This window comes from Lynx rufus, unplaced genomic scaffold (genome assembly GCF_022079265.1).
Source record: "Lynx rufus isolate CCGP_SWC_20201006 ecotype Redwood Valley unplaced genomic scaffold, mLynRuf1.p SCAF_32, whole genome shotgun sequence".
NCBI lineage: Eukaryota > Metazoa > Chordata > Mammalia > Carnivora > Felidae > Lynx > Lynx rufus.
This window is the reverse complement of record NW_025814848.1, coordinates 3,077,769-3,090,567: the sequence shown is the minus strand read 5'-3', so window position 1 is coordinate 3,090,567 and position 12,799 is coordinate 3,077,769. Positions and strand designations below refer to the sequence as shown.

Genomic DNA, 12,799 nt, shown 5'->3' with positions numbered 1-12,799 from the left:
GAGGCGCGCAGCCGGCGCTCGGAGCTGCTGCTCCTCCTCGCCTCCCGGGCTCCCGTTTTAGGAGGAATGTTATTGTTTAAAGAGACCTCATTGAACTATTTCCTGCTCATTGTCACCTTTCCTTCGCTCTCCTGGCGGAGGTTCTCACCGAAAGGTCATAAACCACCCGCTCCCCACGCCGCCGGGCGCTGCGGCCCCCCGGGGCCTGGCGGCGAGGCGCACCCCGAACCCTGCTCTCCGGGGCGCCCCCTGGCCAGCCTCCTCCCGCGCCCACCTTCCGCGGAAGGAAACATCAGACCACGGAAGCCACGCAAACCCTCAGGTCCCACTCAGTGCACGCGCAAACCCCGTCATCCAAGTCCCGCGTTTACGCAGCAGGCGGGAAAACTTCCTGAAGGGACCCGTTTGGTCGATTTCTGAGTATTTCCCTCTCTGGGCGCGGAGCCCACCGTCGGGCAGAGGCTCGGGCCGCCGAGGCGCGGGGACGGGGGCGCCGGGTGGGCCGATCCCCGGTCTCGGGCGCTAGCGGAGCGGAGGGACCCGGTCCCGCGGGGCGCACGACCGAGCGACGCGGCGCGGGGGCGCGCGCCCTTCTGCGGGGGCCGGGCTCCGGGCGCCGGCGGGGCGACCCCGGGCCGGCCCCCGCGCGACGGCAGCCCCTCGGGGACGCGCGGGCAGGGGCCCAGCCCCGGCGCCCGGCCCCGCGGCCCCCGCCCCGCCGCTTTGATGGAGGCGCAAACGCTTGGGGGAGGGCGGGGGCGGAGGGGCCGGGCCGGGGACGCGTCGGGCCGGGGCCCCGGCTGACAGGAAGCGGGCGCGGGAGCCCGGGGTGGGTCCCCCGGCGTCCCCAGCCCCCGCGCCGGGTCTGAAATGGCCGCGCGCGGCCAATGGGCAGTCGCCCCCGCACTTCAAAGGGCGCGCGGCCCAATCGGCCGCTCCCCTCGGCGGCCGCCGCGGCCCTATTTATGGGAGGGGACGCCGGTGCGGTCCCCGGAGACCTACTCGGGTCGTGCGTCGCGGGAGTTCAAGTGGAAGAGCCTTCCCCCCCACCCCTCTCCCCCGCCCCCTCCCCCCCCAGGTCGCGCTCCTCGCCCTCCGCCCGGGAGCCCGGCGCCGTCTCGGAAAAGCGGCCGCCGGCCGGGGTGAAGGTGGCCGTCGCGTCGCGAGTCGGGGCTTCGGGGGGCGGCGGGGAGGGGGCGGGCGGGAGGATGAGCTCGCCCGGCGCCGAGGGCGCGGGGAAGAGCCTGCAGTACCGAGTGGACCACCTGCTGAGCGCCGTGGAGAGCGAGCTGCAGGCGGGCAGCGAGAAGGGCGACCCCACGGAGCGCGAGCTGCGCGTGGGCCTGGAGGAGAGCGAGCTGTGGCTGCGCTTCAAGGAGCTCACCAACGAGATGATCGTGACCAAGAACGGCCGGTAGGCGCGCGCGGGGCGCCCGGGGGCCCGGAGAAGTCTTCCTGCCGGGACGGGGGGGGGGGGGTTCTTGCTCCCTTCCGCTCGCTCGGCCGCGGAGCCCGGTGTGCCCCCGCCGCCACTCTCCCGAGGTCTTCCCCGCGGAAGTTCGGGAGGCGTCCCGGGGACACGCGCTTGCCCCGCGCGCGGAGAACCCTGGGCCAGTGCTCCCCGACCCTGCCTCCGGAGGCCGTGAGAGTGCGTGGGGGACGCCTGCGGACCTAGGGGGGCTCTGGGAAGCGGGGGCGTGGGGGCTTCTCTCTGCCCCCACATGACAGCCGCCTCTGTCCCAGGTTGCGTGCCTTCCTCTGGGGGTCCTCCTGCCGCACTCCTTCCTTTCCAGGAGGATGTTCCCGGTGCTGAAGGTGAACGTGTCCGGCCTGGACCCCAACGCCATGTACTCCTTCCTGCTGGACTTCGTGGCGGCCGACAACCACCGCTGGAAGTATGTGAACGGAGAGTGGGTCCCGGGCGGCAAGCCCGAGCCGCAGGCGCCCAGCTGCGTCTACATCCACCCCGACTCGCCCAACTTCGGGGCGCACTGGATGAAGGCGCCTGTATCCTTCAGCAAAGTCAAGCTCACCAACAAGCTCAACGGAGGGGGTCAGGTAGGTGTGATGGAGCGCGCGCCGGGCAGGGGCAGGGGCAGGGGCAGGGGCCGCGCCAGGCGGGCCGCGGGGCCGCACCTTCCGCTGGCGGAGCCTTGGGAGGGGCTGTGCTTGCGCGCCAGGTGACCTCTGTCCGGGAGACACTACCACCGCCGGCCTCAATTGAGCCTTCGGTGTTGTTTATAGGAAAGCGATGAGAGCAACACCAGGCCCGAAGCGCGGGGCAGGGGGCAAAGCTTCCCCTTTGAAGACTCAGCGGGTCTGGGTCTCAGGCTGGGGGGAGCTTTTGCATTCAAGCCCTCGACCGCCCTAGGGGCAGAGAAAATACCAGCCTCGAGGGGCAGTGGTCACTTTGGAGCTAAATAGGTGCTGCCGTGTGGCCGCGTGCTCTGAACAAACTTGTACATTTGGCATTTTCTGAGAGCCCAACCGGGAGACCCCAGGTTCAAGCGCCTCGCGCACAAGCTCAGGCTTTTAAAGACGTCTGCTTCCCATCCTGGAAGCATTAACAGGTTACTCCACCGGGTCAGAGGATTTCACGATGGGCATTCATTGCCTTTAATGGGGTGTAGCATCTCACATTCCTTTTTTCTTTTTAACGCTAGTCGTGGGAAGCAGTGCCCGTGGGGAAACCCGCCCACTTACCGGCAAAGAGACACTTTGCTGTGAGCTCCACGGCTCTGTGCGCATTGCGTGTATTTTTCTCCTCGGCGGCAGGGCAAGGGACGTTTCCTTATCTGAAGGTCTGGTTTCTCTGCTTCCCCCAGATCATGCTGAACTCCTTACATAAGTACGAGCCTCGGATCCACATAGTGAGAGTTGGGGGCGCCCAGCGCATGATTACCAGCCATTGCTTCCCCGAGACCCAGTTCATAGCGGTGACCGCTTATCAGAACGAGGAGGTGAGCGGCGGGGAGGGCGTCCGGGTGGGCGACGTTCCCTCGGAGCTCACAAAGCATGCAGAGACTCTGCGTGTGGGGCCCTGGGGCATTTTAGCCTGGTAAGTAAGGCCTCATCAGATAACCTGCCATGAGCGTAGAATCGGCCCGGAGCGGCGAAAAGTTTAGACCCGGTCCTTGGCCAGGCCTTTTGCCCTTATTTCCCTGTCAACGCGTCTAAAACTAGAACCATCTAGCAAATGAATCTCCGAACGAAAAGAGCAAAACTTTTAGGCGAAGTGCCGTGCGAGTTTCTTGAGAGCAAGATGAGGGTTAGGGTTAGGAAATCTTTGGAAAGCGTCCTGACCGGCAGCGGGGAGGGGCAAGAATCCGCAAGGTGCCCGACCCTGGTCCCTGCCTGTAAATCTCGAAGTCTGAGCCCAGCGTGCAGACGTTTTGTGATGAGCTGGTTAGGTTGTCCGTGTTGGCCACCTGAGGGCCCTGGAAGGTCGCTCTTTCCCGAGCAGATCCGGGTTATGTTTTGAACCACGTTGGTTTGATTTCTGCGCGCAGAATGTTGTCAGCCGCGGGTTAAACTTCTTCCCGTGATTTCCGCTCAGAAAAGCAGCTTTTGACAACGTACTTTGTGAAACGTTCCCGTCGCTCAGCCACCTCAGACCCAAACAGAAAAATCCACCGGGAGGGGGTCCGGCTCTGTCTGAATCTTTAAAGGGACGCACTGATGTTTCCCAATTTCCCGGTACCAAACAATCCTCCGGCTGACGAGCAGTGTACCAGTAACCGTGAATTCTTGTTTTTCAGATCACAGCTCTTAAAATTAAATACAATCCGTTTGCAAAAGCTTTCCTTGACGCAAAGGAAAGGTGAGAGATTTCTAACTTCTACCCTGCGGGCCAAGAAATATGCAGAAAGAGGAAATATTTCTGCACATGCAGTTTTCCGAAAAGTTATCCTTTTTGACAGTTTGATGCGTTGTTTTGACAGAAGCGATCACAAGGATATGACGGAGGAGCCTGGAGACAGCCAGCAGCCCGGGTACTCCCAATGTACGGTTTGTCGCACTCTGTCTCGGCGTCCCTTCCCTCAGGGACAAGGCAGCTGAGGGCCGGAAGCCGGAGGGGCGACCCGCGGCGCGTTGGGGGGAGTTGACCGCCCTTCTGCCGTGCAGGGCACATGGGCCCATGACGTTGAGGCTCCTTTACTACTGGTCTTCACCCTCGATCCAACTGGGAGGGCCGTGGGTGCCGTTCAGCACCCTTGACCGAGAAGCCCGGGGAGAGTTTACCGGGGCTCTTTTGTCCGGCTCCGAGGCAGCGCGAGCCAGGGCTGGGTCGGATCGCTGAGATCTTGGTGGGTGGCTGGACCGCGATAGGAGACTGGAGGATGGTGCTGGGAACGATGCTCGTGAGCGGTGTGGTTTTTCCCTTGGCCCGTTTCGGTTCCAGGGGTGGCCGTCACCTGAGGTTGGTTTTAGAGGGAACGGCGGCTTGCAGGCTGGGAAGAGGGCTCCCAGTCCAGCTCCCTTTTCCAGTTGCACCAGCCAGAGCCCGGGGGTGCGGGTCTAGAGAGCCATCAGGAGACCAAGTTCTGTGTAGCTGTCCTCTCTATACAGGGAAGGGGCTTGGAGTTTAAATAATGGACAGAAAAGTTCGTGTTTGCCGCCTCTTCCGGAGGCCGGATAGACCAGCATGGCACGTTTCCGGTCTATTTCTTCTTTAACCCTCTTCTCGGCTAATTTAACAAACAGCTCTTCTAAAGTGGCTCCCGCGTGGGCTGCCACCGCTCGGCACACGGGACCTTTCCCTCATTTAAGTGTTGTCCCAGGAATTGTTTGTCGTTTGGAAATTAGAGCCAGAATAGTTGTCCCTTTAGAGGTTGCGTTTCTGAATTAAAAAAAAAAAAATGCCTTAAAAACCAGTGACTGGAGAAGAGATTGGAGGGTGAGAGGCGGGCAGGGTGTGGAGGGAGTGATTCTCTGATGCTCGACGGGGAGAACCTTGAGCCTAAAGCAGAAGAAAAGCAGGAAGAAACTGGCTCCAGTGGGGACACAGCTCCTGGGGTGGGGGGTGGGGGTGGCGGTAGGAGCAGGTGAAGGGAGGGGAGGGGGCGCCACCCGCCCCATGTGTCTTGAGCGCGTCTGGTTCTGAATTTCATCTGTTTCCGCATTTTTTTCATGCTCAGCAGTTAGGGCCTGGAAGCTGACGGGCCTCGGAAGGTTCTGGGGGGTTGAGTCAGAGGGGGTGAGGAAGCAGCAGGTGTTGGCCGAGGCTGGGGTTCCCCAGCCCTTCTCGGGTGCCCTGTGGCTGTGGAAACCCTCGTCCGCCTATGGCCTCTCATGTGGAGCTGAAGCCCAGGTGCCTCGGGACTTGATCTGGGGACTTGGTGTTAGACACTATGAGTCCTCTCTTCGTCGGGGACCCCTCAGGAAGATACCCCCCGTTTTCTGGTCTCCGCTCTCCTGTCCTTTAAATAAGGGAGGTATGCAAATGCCAGTTACTCAGCACTCTTTTCTCACAGCAGGGGGGTGGCTCATCCCTGGAACCAGCACCCTGTGCCCGCCCGCCGCCCCCCACCCACAGTTCGGAGGGCCCCTCTCGCTTCCCTCCACTCACGGCTGTGAAAGGTACCCCGCCCTGAGGAACCACCGTCCGTCCCCCTACCCCAGCCCTTATGCACATCGGAATAATTCTCCAAGTAAGTTCTAAGTCGCAGTAGACCCGGGCTTTGGGGGTGGATGGGAGACCGCGTCTGGAAAAACCTCTGCCGGTAGGATGGGTTCTGGAGACCAGGATTGGAAGAATGTCCTCTGGAGCGGACCCAAGCCAGCCCCTTAGTGGCTCAAGACGGACCTTCGTTTCGCATCCCGCCTACCGCTGGCTTCGCACTGAAGGTGTGAGGTCCGGACCAGGGGGCTTGCGGTGCTGAAATGCATCCGTTTCTCCTGAGCTGCGGGTCTGTCTCGGGGGGCCCAGGTTTGGATATTTTATGGACCCCTCTAAAGTGATGATGCTGGGTCAGATGGGCGTGAGAATTACTGGCTGAACCAGACCCACGCGTGACTTTCCAGTGTCTCTCCAAGTGTGGTGCCTGGGCCAGCGGCGTGGGCATCACCTGGAAACTACCCCACACCTACTGAATCCTCAGTCTTCGGCTGATCCTGACGAGCGCTTGAGGACTGTGAGCACAGGGCTGGACCACTGACATCCCTTCCCTAACTTTCTCTAACCCCATGCACGGCTAGACTTGATATCGTCTGGCTCTAAAAAGAGGAACATAGTTAATGAACACCATAAAACAATTAAGCAATTAAAGCTGATTTGAAATGAAAGGAGCTTATTTGGGAAAGAAATAGTCACTGGGACTTGTTCAACCAGCGGCTGGACCCTGAGGTTAGAAGATTGTATTTTAGTTTTGTCTGAAGCAAGTGTTTCTAAAGTCCTTTCAAATCTTAAGAAATAATGTTTTGGGAAAAGACAGGCTGAAGTTACATTTATTATTTTTTTTTAACGTTTATTTATTATTGAAAGAGAGAGACAGAGTGGGAGCCAGGGAGGGGCAGAGAGGGAGGGAGACACAGAATCCGGAGCAGGCTCTAGGCTCCAAGCTGTCAGCACGGAGCCCGACACGGGGCTCAAACTCACGAGCCGCGAGATCGTGACCTGAGCCAAAGTCCGATGCCCCTGTTTGTTTTTATTTTTAAAGATAATTAATCCCTAGGGCGCCCGGGTGGCTCAGTCGGTTGAGCGTCCGACTTCGGCTCAGGTCATGATCTCGCGGTCCCTGAGTTCGAGCCCCATGTCGGGCTCTGTGCTGACAGCTCGGCGCCGGGAGCCCGCTTCGGATTCTGTGTCTCCTTCTCTTTCTGCCCCTCCGTCGCTCATGCTCTGTCTCTCTCTGTCTCCCAAAAATAAATAAACGTTAACAAAATTTAAAGATAATTAACCCCCCATCCAGTGGTTGTAGGGTTCCGTTTCTACGGGGCATCTGCTGATCTAAAGAGAAAGGAAAGGCTCGGGTTGACTTGGATGCCTTTTCCAAAACAGACGTACGGCCATAAGTATTTGCCTTTGGTGACCAATGAAACAGGCCCATGGCGTCCATAACGACGGCTTGTCACCTCCCACAGCCTATTCGGACAATCCGCCTGCATGCTTATCCATGCTCCAGTCCCACGACAGCTGGCCCAGCCTTGGAACGCCCGCCCACACCGGCATGCTCCCCGTGGGCCACAGCGCCGGCCCGCCCGCTGGCTCCAGGTAACGTACGTCTGGACGTGATGCAGAGCGTCCTGGGGCCCCGAATGTGACGTCCTGCCGTTTCCATCCCTGGTCTTTATTCTGCCCTTCACCTGGGGGGTGGCTGGGCAGTTATTTGTAGCCGTACCGCTAACCCGGGGATCCCAGGTTGCGTGACCGCGGTGAGGCATGGATAGAGAGATAACAGGGAAGCCAGGGCCCCCATCCTGGCTCTGGCACTTACTAGTTCCTGCGAAGGACAAGTCTCTTCAACTCTCGGAGCCTCGTTTCTACAAGAATGCCAAATGACCCCATCTCTTTGTCTTTAACAGAGTTGGGGTCAGCAGGTGTAATCTGAAGAAATGTTTCTAGCACCTTTTTTTGAGAAGAGCTATTAAATTAAGGGAAAAGATGTAGTTGGCTTTCCTGTGGATATAGGACCAAAGTCCTTAACGTGGTTGCTGGTAACTAGTGAAGAACAATGAATATTTTATTATTAACTTGAAAATAATGTAGGGGGAGATGGGCTTAAAAAATCAAGCTGATTGGTGAACATATGGAGGGTTTTCATAGGATTATTATAAAAAAACTAAGACAAAGTTGAAAGTCAACTCTCATTTTCTACCGAGGAAACAGGCTCAGGGATATTAAATGATTTGGCAAGTTGGTGGCTCACGGTAGAATGAGTCTGTAGACAAGTTATCTCGACTTCGAAAGCAGTGCCGTTTATTCTATTTAGCATATCATACTATGCCTCAGATCTTAATTCTTTTGTCTAGGAAAGAATTCTTTGATAATAAGAATCTAAGTGTCTGCCTGTAAAAAATAAAGCAAACAGCGCTTGAGGTGCGTAAAGCAGCCAACTTTTCAAGGGCGGGACGGTCGCTTAGAAACCAGCACAGAAATGGAATCACCTGCAGGTTACAGACCCCTGGCAGGGGGGAGACCCCACAGCACCATCCGGACTGGGCATCTCAGAGCCATGTGTTCTGTCTATAAACAGGGGGCAGTAGACTACTTCCTTCAACTCAGGGTTGTTTTCAAGTTCAAATACAGCTGAAATACAGCACATGGCTCGGTAAGCATTATAACACCACGTAGAGTAAGGTCGCCTTCATTTATAGGAAGACGTTTTCTCCAAACGATTTTAGCAGGTTTGCAACCTGCTGAAGTCTATGTTCCCAGACCGAAGGGTCTAATACCGATATCCAACCCCTCCTTCCACGGATTGGGAGACAGGCTCAAAACTGGTTACAGGCCAGTGTTCCTGACGCAGCTAGCGAAGGGCGGGGCTCCGGGTCGGACTCTCAGACCCGTACTTGCTGCACCGGGCCCCGCTGGCCGGCATTGCTGCCCAGGACAAGGTGCAGGGGACGGTGTCTGTTTTGGAGTCACCGTAAGAAGCACCTTCCAAACCATCATGCTTCAGGAGGGTGTTGTCTGCCTCTCGAGGGGCGGTGCAGTGGGGTGGGGGCGTGCCGAAGCATCCGACTGGGGGGATTCGGGGATTCGGGATTCTGCACGAGGGCGCTGAACCACGAGCCTGGCGTCCTTGGCAGCGAGAGTTGCCGTGTGCACGCGCAGCGCTCTGCGTCCGGCTCCCACGGTCGTGTGTCTTGTTGATAGGTGTGCCCGGCGCTTGTGCACGCCTCAGGCTGTGGTTGACTAACAGAGCGGGTGACCTGCTTGGAAGACACCGTCCGGCGCCCTGGTCAGCACCCGGGTCGTTGGCCGTTGCTGTCCCTCCCGCAGCCGGTCTGGGGCCCCGCTCCTGGTCTCCGCCTGACTGTCTCCACGTTTGCATTTCAGCCAGTACCCGAGCCTGTGGTCCGTGAGCAGCGGCTCCATCACACCCGGCGCCCAGACCGCGGGGATGTCCAACGGGCTGGGCGCCCAGTTCTTCCGGGGACCCTCCGCACACGCGGCGCCTCTGGCCCACCCGGTCCCGGCCTCCCCCTCCTCGGGATCCCCGCTGTACGAAGGGGCCCCCGCGGCCACAGACATCCCTGACAGCCAGTACGACGCCTCGGCCCAAGCCCGCCTCATAGCCTCGTGGACGCCCGTGTCGCCACCTTCCATGTGAATCGAGGCCTGTGTCGTAAACGACGCGGGACTTCGCTGTGGCGGCCGCGAGTGCGGGCCCGATTCACCTCCCAGGTATCGAGGTGGCCGCTCCCGGGTTGAGGGACGGAAACAGGCCCTGTCACCCTCCCTTTACGGTTAGGAGGAGGGACACGTGTCCCGCTGTCCCTCAGGAGTGCCGTGCCCGCCGCGCACCCGCAGGGAACTCCGCACGGACGCAGCGCGGCGGCCCGAATTTACCGCGATTCGCGATAAACGCCATTTGCTGGGGTCAGACACGTGGCGTTTCTCATACGGCCCGTGCAGCCTCGGCCCGCCGGCAGTTGTGAACCCCACCGGTCCTACTCGTGCAAGAGAGACGCACACTCAGTTCTCTTCCTTGTGGCTTTGGAGGACTTCCCAGACCCTCTGTGGCGGCGGTCACAGGTGGGCCTGTGCCGGGAAGGACAGGATCATGTCACAGCCGAGGACAGCAGGTTGTAGTTGAAACGCAGACTTGCCCGCTCTGCCCGCTAGAACGTGTTCATTTCGAGCATCGGTAGTTAATCTCTTGTGTTGTTAAACCTACGATCGTTTATGTTTGTCTTTTAAGTAGCCAAAGACAATCAGCAGGAGGCCTTTTTCTGCAAAATAAAAGCGATATCCAAATTTGGTCGGTCTAGTTTTTATTCGGACTCCTCTTTTGGGGGGGCGAGGGTCTGTGACGGCCGGTGGTGGCAAAGACCTCGTCCCAAAGGAGCATTGTAATCTGTCGTGAACCTTAATGCTTCATCTAACGAGCTGCAGAACTGCGTGTGAACTGCGTGTATTCACTCGTTGCTCATTACCACAAAAATGCAGAAGGTGATAATTGACTTTCACCGAGAGTGGGGGATGACATTGTGGGCGATGGCCAGGGCTAACATGAACTGACACAAAGCGACAGTTGATATGTGGGAACGATAGGGCATTGGTAAATATCTTCCCTGCTGGCGTTCTGAGCAGAGAACCAGACGGCTCGATCGGGCCAGTCTTTCCATCTAGTGGCTGAACCCTTAGTTTGATGCTGCGTATTTGAACCTCCTATTCAGAATTGCCAAGAGCTACAGATGGCCAGTCCGTCGGAGCTCGGCCAGTAAGGTGACACTATGGATACACGTGCTGTCGTGGACGTTAAGGGTGAAGAGGAACGAGGCAGAGGGGCTTCCGAACTTCCCGAGGGAGTGGGAGAAGTGTTTTTACAAGTCAGCACTGCTAACTTTTTAGTGCCCTTCGTGAACTCCTTAGGTATCATGGCCAGGGGCCCAGCCCAATGCTGGGGCTTCCTTCGGCTCCACTGCTCTTTCTAGGACCCGCGGCGATCCATTTGTCGCACTGAGGGCGAACCCAGAACTCAGCACAAAGGGCTGAGTGTGCAGGGCCCTTGTGCCTGCTCTCCAAGCGGGACACGGCTCTCGTCCACTCTTTGCCCTGGTTTTCCTCGATTTCGTAACCACTGCTCACGTGCAGACCTATCCCACATCAGAAGGTTTATTGACAAAGGTGTTACGAGCATAATTTTTGAATTATGCGCGAGTAGAAGTGGGAAATGAAACGGGCCGTAGTCTGCCCTGTGGCTCCTGCCCAGCACAGGCGGGGTCTGCTGGAGAAGCGCTGGGCTTTGGAGGGACGGACAGTCCCCTGGGATCCCGAAAACTTGCACTCCCCTGCAGCCGGCTGCTCTGTGAAGGCTGGCATCAGGGTCTTGTCCCCCAGGACTGACCTGAGGAAGCAAGAGGAGACTGGGTGGAGGGTTCTTGTCTTGAGGACATGTTCCTGGAGGTCGCGGCCAGGGAACACGGCCCTGCCCCATGCTGGGGACTGCAGGGAGACTGAGTCACACGGCCCTCTCTCCAGGGGCCTTCTACTCTGGCCAGGGAGACTGATTTTACATGTAGAAGAGGGACACGGGAGTTTCTAAAGGTGACCCCCGGTTCAAATTCAGGGAATTAATACTGAAGTAACCAAACGGTGATTTCCTGCTTGTGCGGTGGGGCGGCGACAGCCACGTGGTGCAAAGAGCCCACAGTTTGGTGCAGAAGACCCGGATTTGAGTGCCCGTTGGCCTCACTTGCTGTGGGACCCCAGGAGAGTGAGTTGTGCACTCCGGAAATTCAAGTTCCTTATCTGTAAAGACGGAGGAAGAACATGCTTGTCTGCTGGGGTTGTGGTGAGAAATGAAACAGATAAAGCTGTTGGAAAGTGGGTAGAAACAGTGATTTGTGCTACAGCATCATAGATAAAATTCTAAGCCAATAAAACATAGTTGCCCAGCTCTACTTATGGAATCCTTAGAATAAGTTATGGCTGCATGTAAGAAACATCTAGTCAACATCCTAGGCCATCTGTCCTGATTTGGACTGCAAATTTCTTTCTTATCTGGAGGGACATTCCTAGGAATTATTTCTCTACCAAGATTAAGGCAGCCTCTCAATTATTCACGAACAAAAAAGGATATACAGCCCAATATTTGAAAAGAAATTGTATAATCTGCATCCGTTGTCTGTGGCTTCTGGGGGGGACTGACCCCTGTGTGTATATAAAGTGAAGGTGGTCTTTAGAAACTGTTCTCTACAACTTTTAATGTGTGTGGCTGGCTTGTTTTATTAGATCTTTTTCCTTTTGGGGGGAAGGTGGTGGTGATAGGGTTATGCCTTCTAAAAAGAAAAATACTTTTTGGGGCACCTGGGTGGCTCAGTTGGTTGAGCATCCGACTTCAGCTCAGGTCATGATCTCACAGTTCATGGGTTCGAGCCCCATGTCGGGCTCTGTGCTGACAGCTTGGAGCCCGGAGCCTGCTTCGGATTCTGTGTCTCCCTCTCTCTCTGCCCCTCCCCACTCACCCTCTGTCTGTCTGTCTGTCTTTCCCTCTCAAAAATAAATAAACGTTAAAAAAAAAAAAAAAGATCTGTTTTATCCAGAACTTGAACTTTTCAGGGCAGCACTTTGTCCCATTGGCTACCTTCTGGGTCAGTTGAAAATGCTGTGACATTCATTCAACGGAAGAAAGACAACCCAAAAGACACCAGGAACTTTCACCACCAGTGCACAAGAGGAAAGAGGACTGCGGAGGAAGAAAAGAGGCCACCAGGCAGTGTAGAGGCAGAAGCGATCGCAATGTTCGAAGAGGCTCTCTGGTTGTTGGCAGGGGCGCTGCATTCGGGTCCACGTGGTAATAGAGACAAGAGACGACAGAGGACAGCCATCGAGTTTGAGAGGACTTGATGGCAAATGTTAGAATATTAAAAAAGAACACGAGAGAAACCGCAACATCTCTATGAGAAATCCGGGATCGGAACACGACTTTCTGATGGAGTGGTTTGGCTCATCTCTGGAAAGACAAAGCAGAGGGCTTAGTGGAACCCACATGTAGCTCGTAAAAAGGTGGTTGCCTTTGAAGGTAAGAGTCAACCGCTCATCAGAAAGGACGTGAAGCTGGAAAGCCAGAAATCTACAGAAGGGCTAGAAGGGTCTAGAAAGAAGTCTTTAGAACGGAAGAAGAAAAAT

General features: G+C 57.0%; 1 protein-coding gene across 3 annotated transcripts; it reads left to right on the top strand.

Annotated features, from left to right (window-relative positions):
- The first annotated feature begins 1,208 nt into the window (after positions 1-1,208).
- On the top strand, positions 1,209-9,275 carry TBXT (T-box transcription factor T). Of its 3 annotated transcripts, none has more exons than XM_047093122.1 (8): positions 1,209-1,414; positions 1,794-2,058; positions 2,826-2,960; positions 3,759-3,820; positions 3,942-4,003; positions 5,478-5,651; positions 7,084-7,213; positions 9,002-9,275. In XM_047093122.1, exons 1-8 carry the CDS (start codon positions 1,209-1,211, stop codon positions 9,273-9,275), a joined length of 1,308 nt encoding a protein of 435 aa, XP_046949078.1. The 3 variants fall into 3 exon arrangements, with proteins under 3 accessions (XP_046949078.1, XP_046949077.1, XP_046949079.1); XM_047093121.1 differs by having other exon boundaries at positions 5,475-5,651; XM_047093123.1 differs by lacking the exon at positions 5,478-5,651.
- Positions 9,276-12,799: the final 3,524 nt, after the last annotated feature.

Bases quoted from the DNA above. Each gene is read 5' to 3' on its own strand.
- TBXT (XM_047093121.1), top strand. From the start codon at position 1,209: ATGAGCTCGCCCGGCGCCGAGGGCGCGGGGAAGAGCCTGCAGTACCGA. The intron at 3,821-3,941 runs GTGAGAGATTTC...TTGTTTTGACAG, and splicing joins TTCCTTGACGCAAAGGAAAG to AAGCGATCACAAGGATATGA. The intron at 5,652-7,083 runs GTAAGTTCTAAG...CACCTCCCACAG, and splicing joins ACATCGGAATAATTCTCCAA to CCTATTCGGACAATCCGCCT.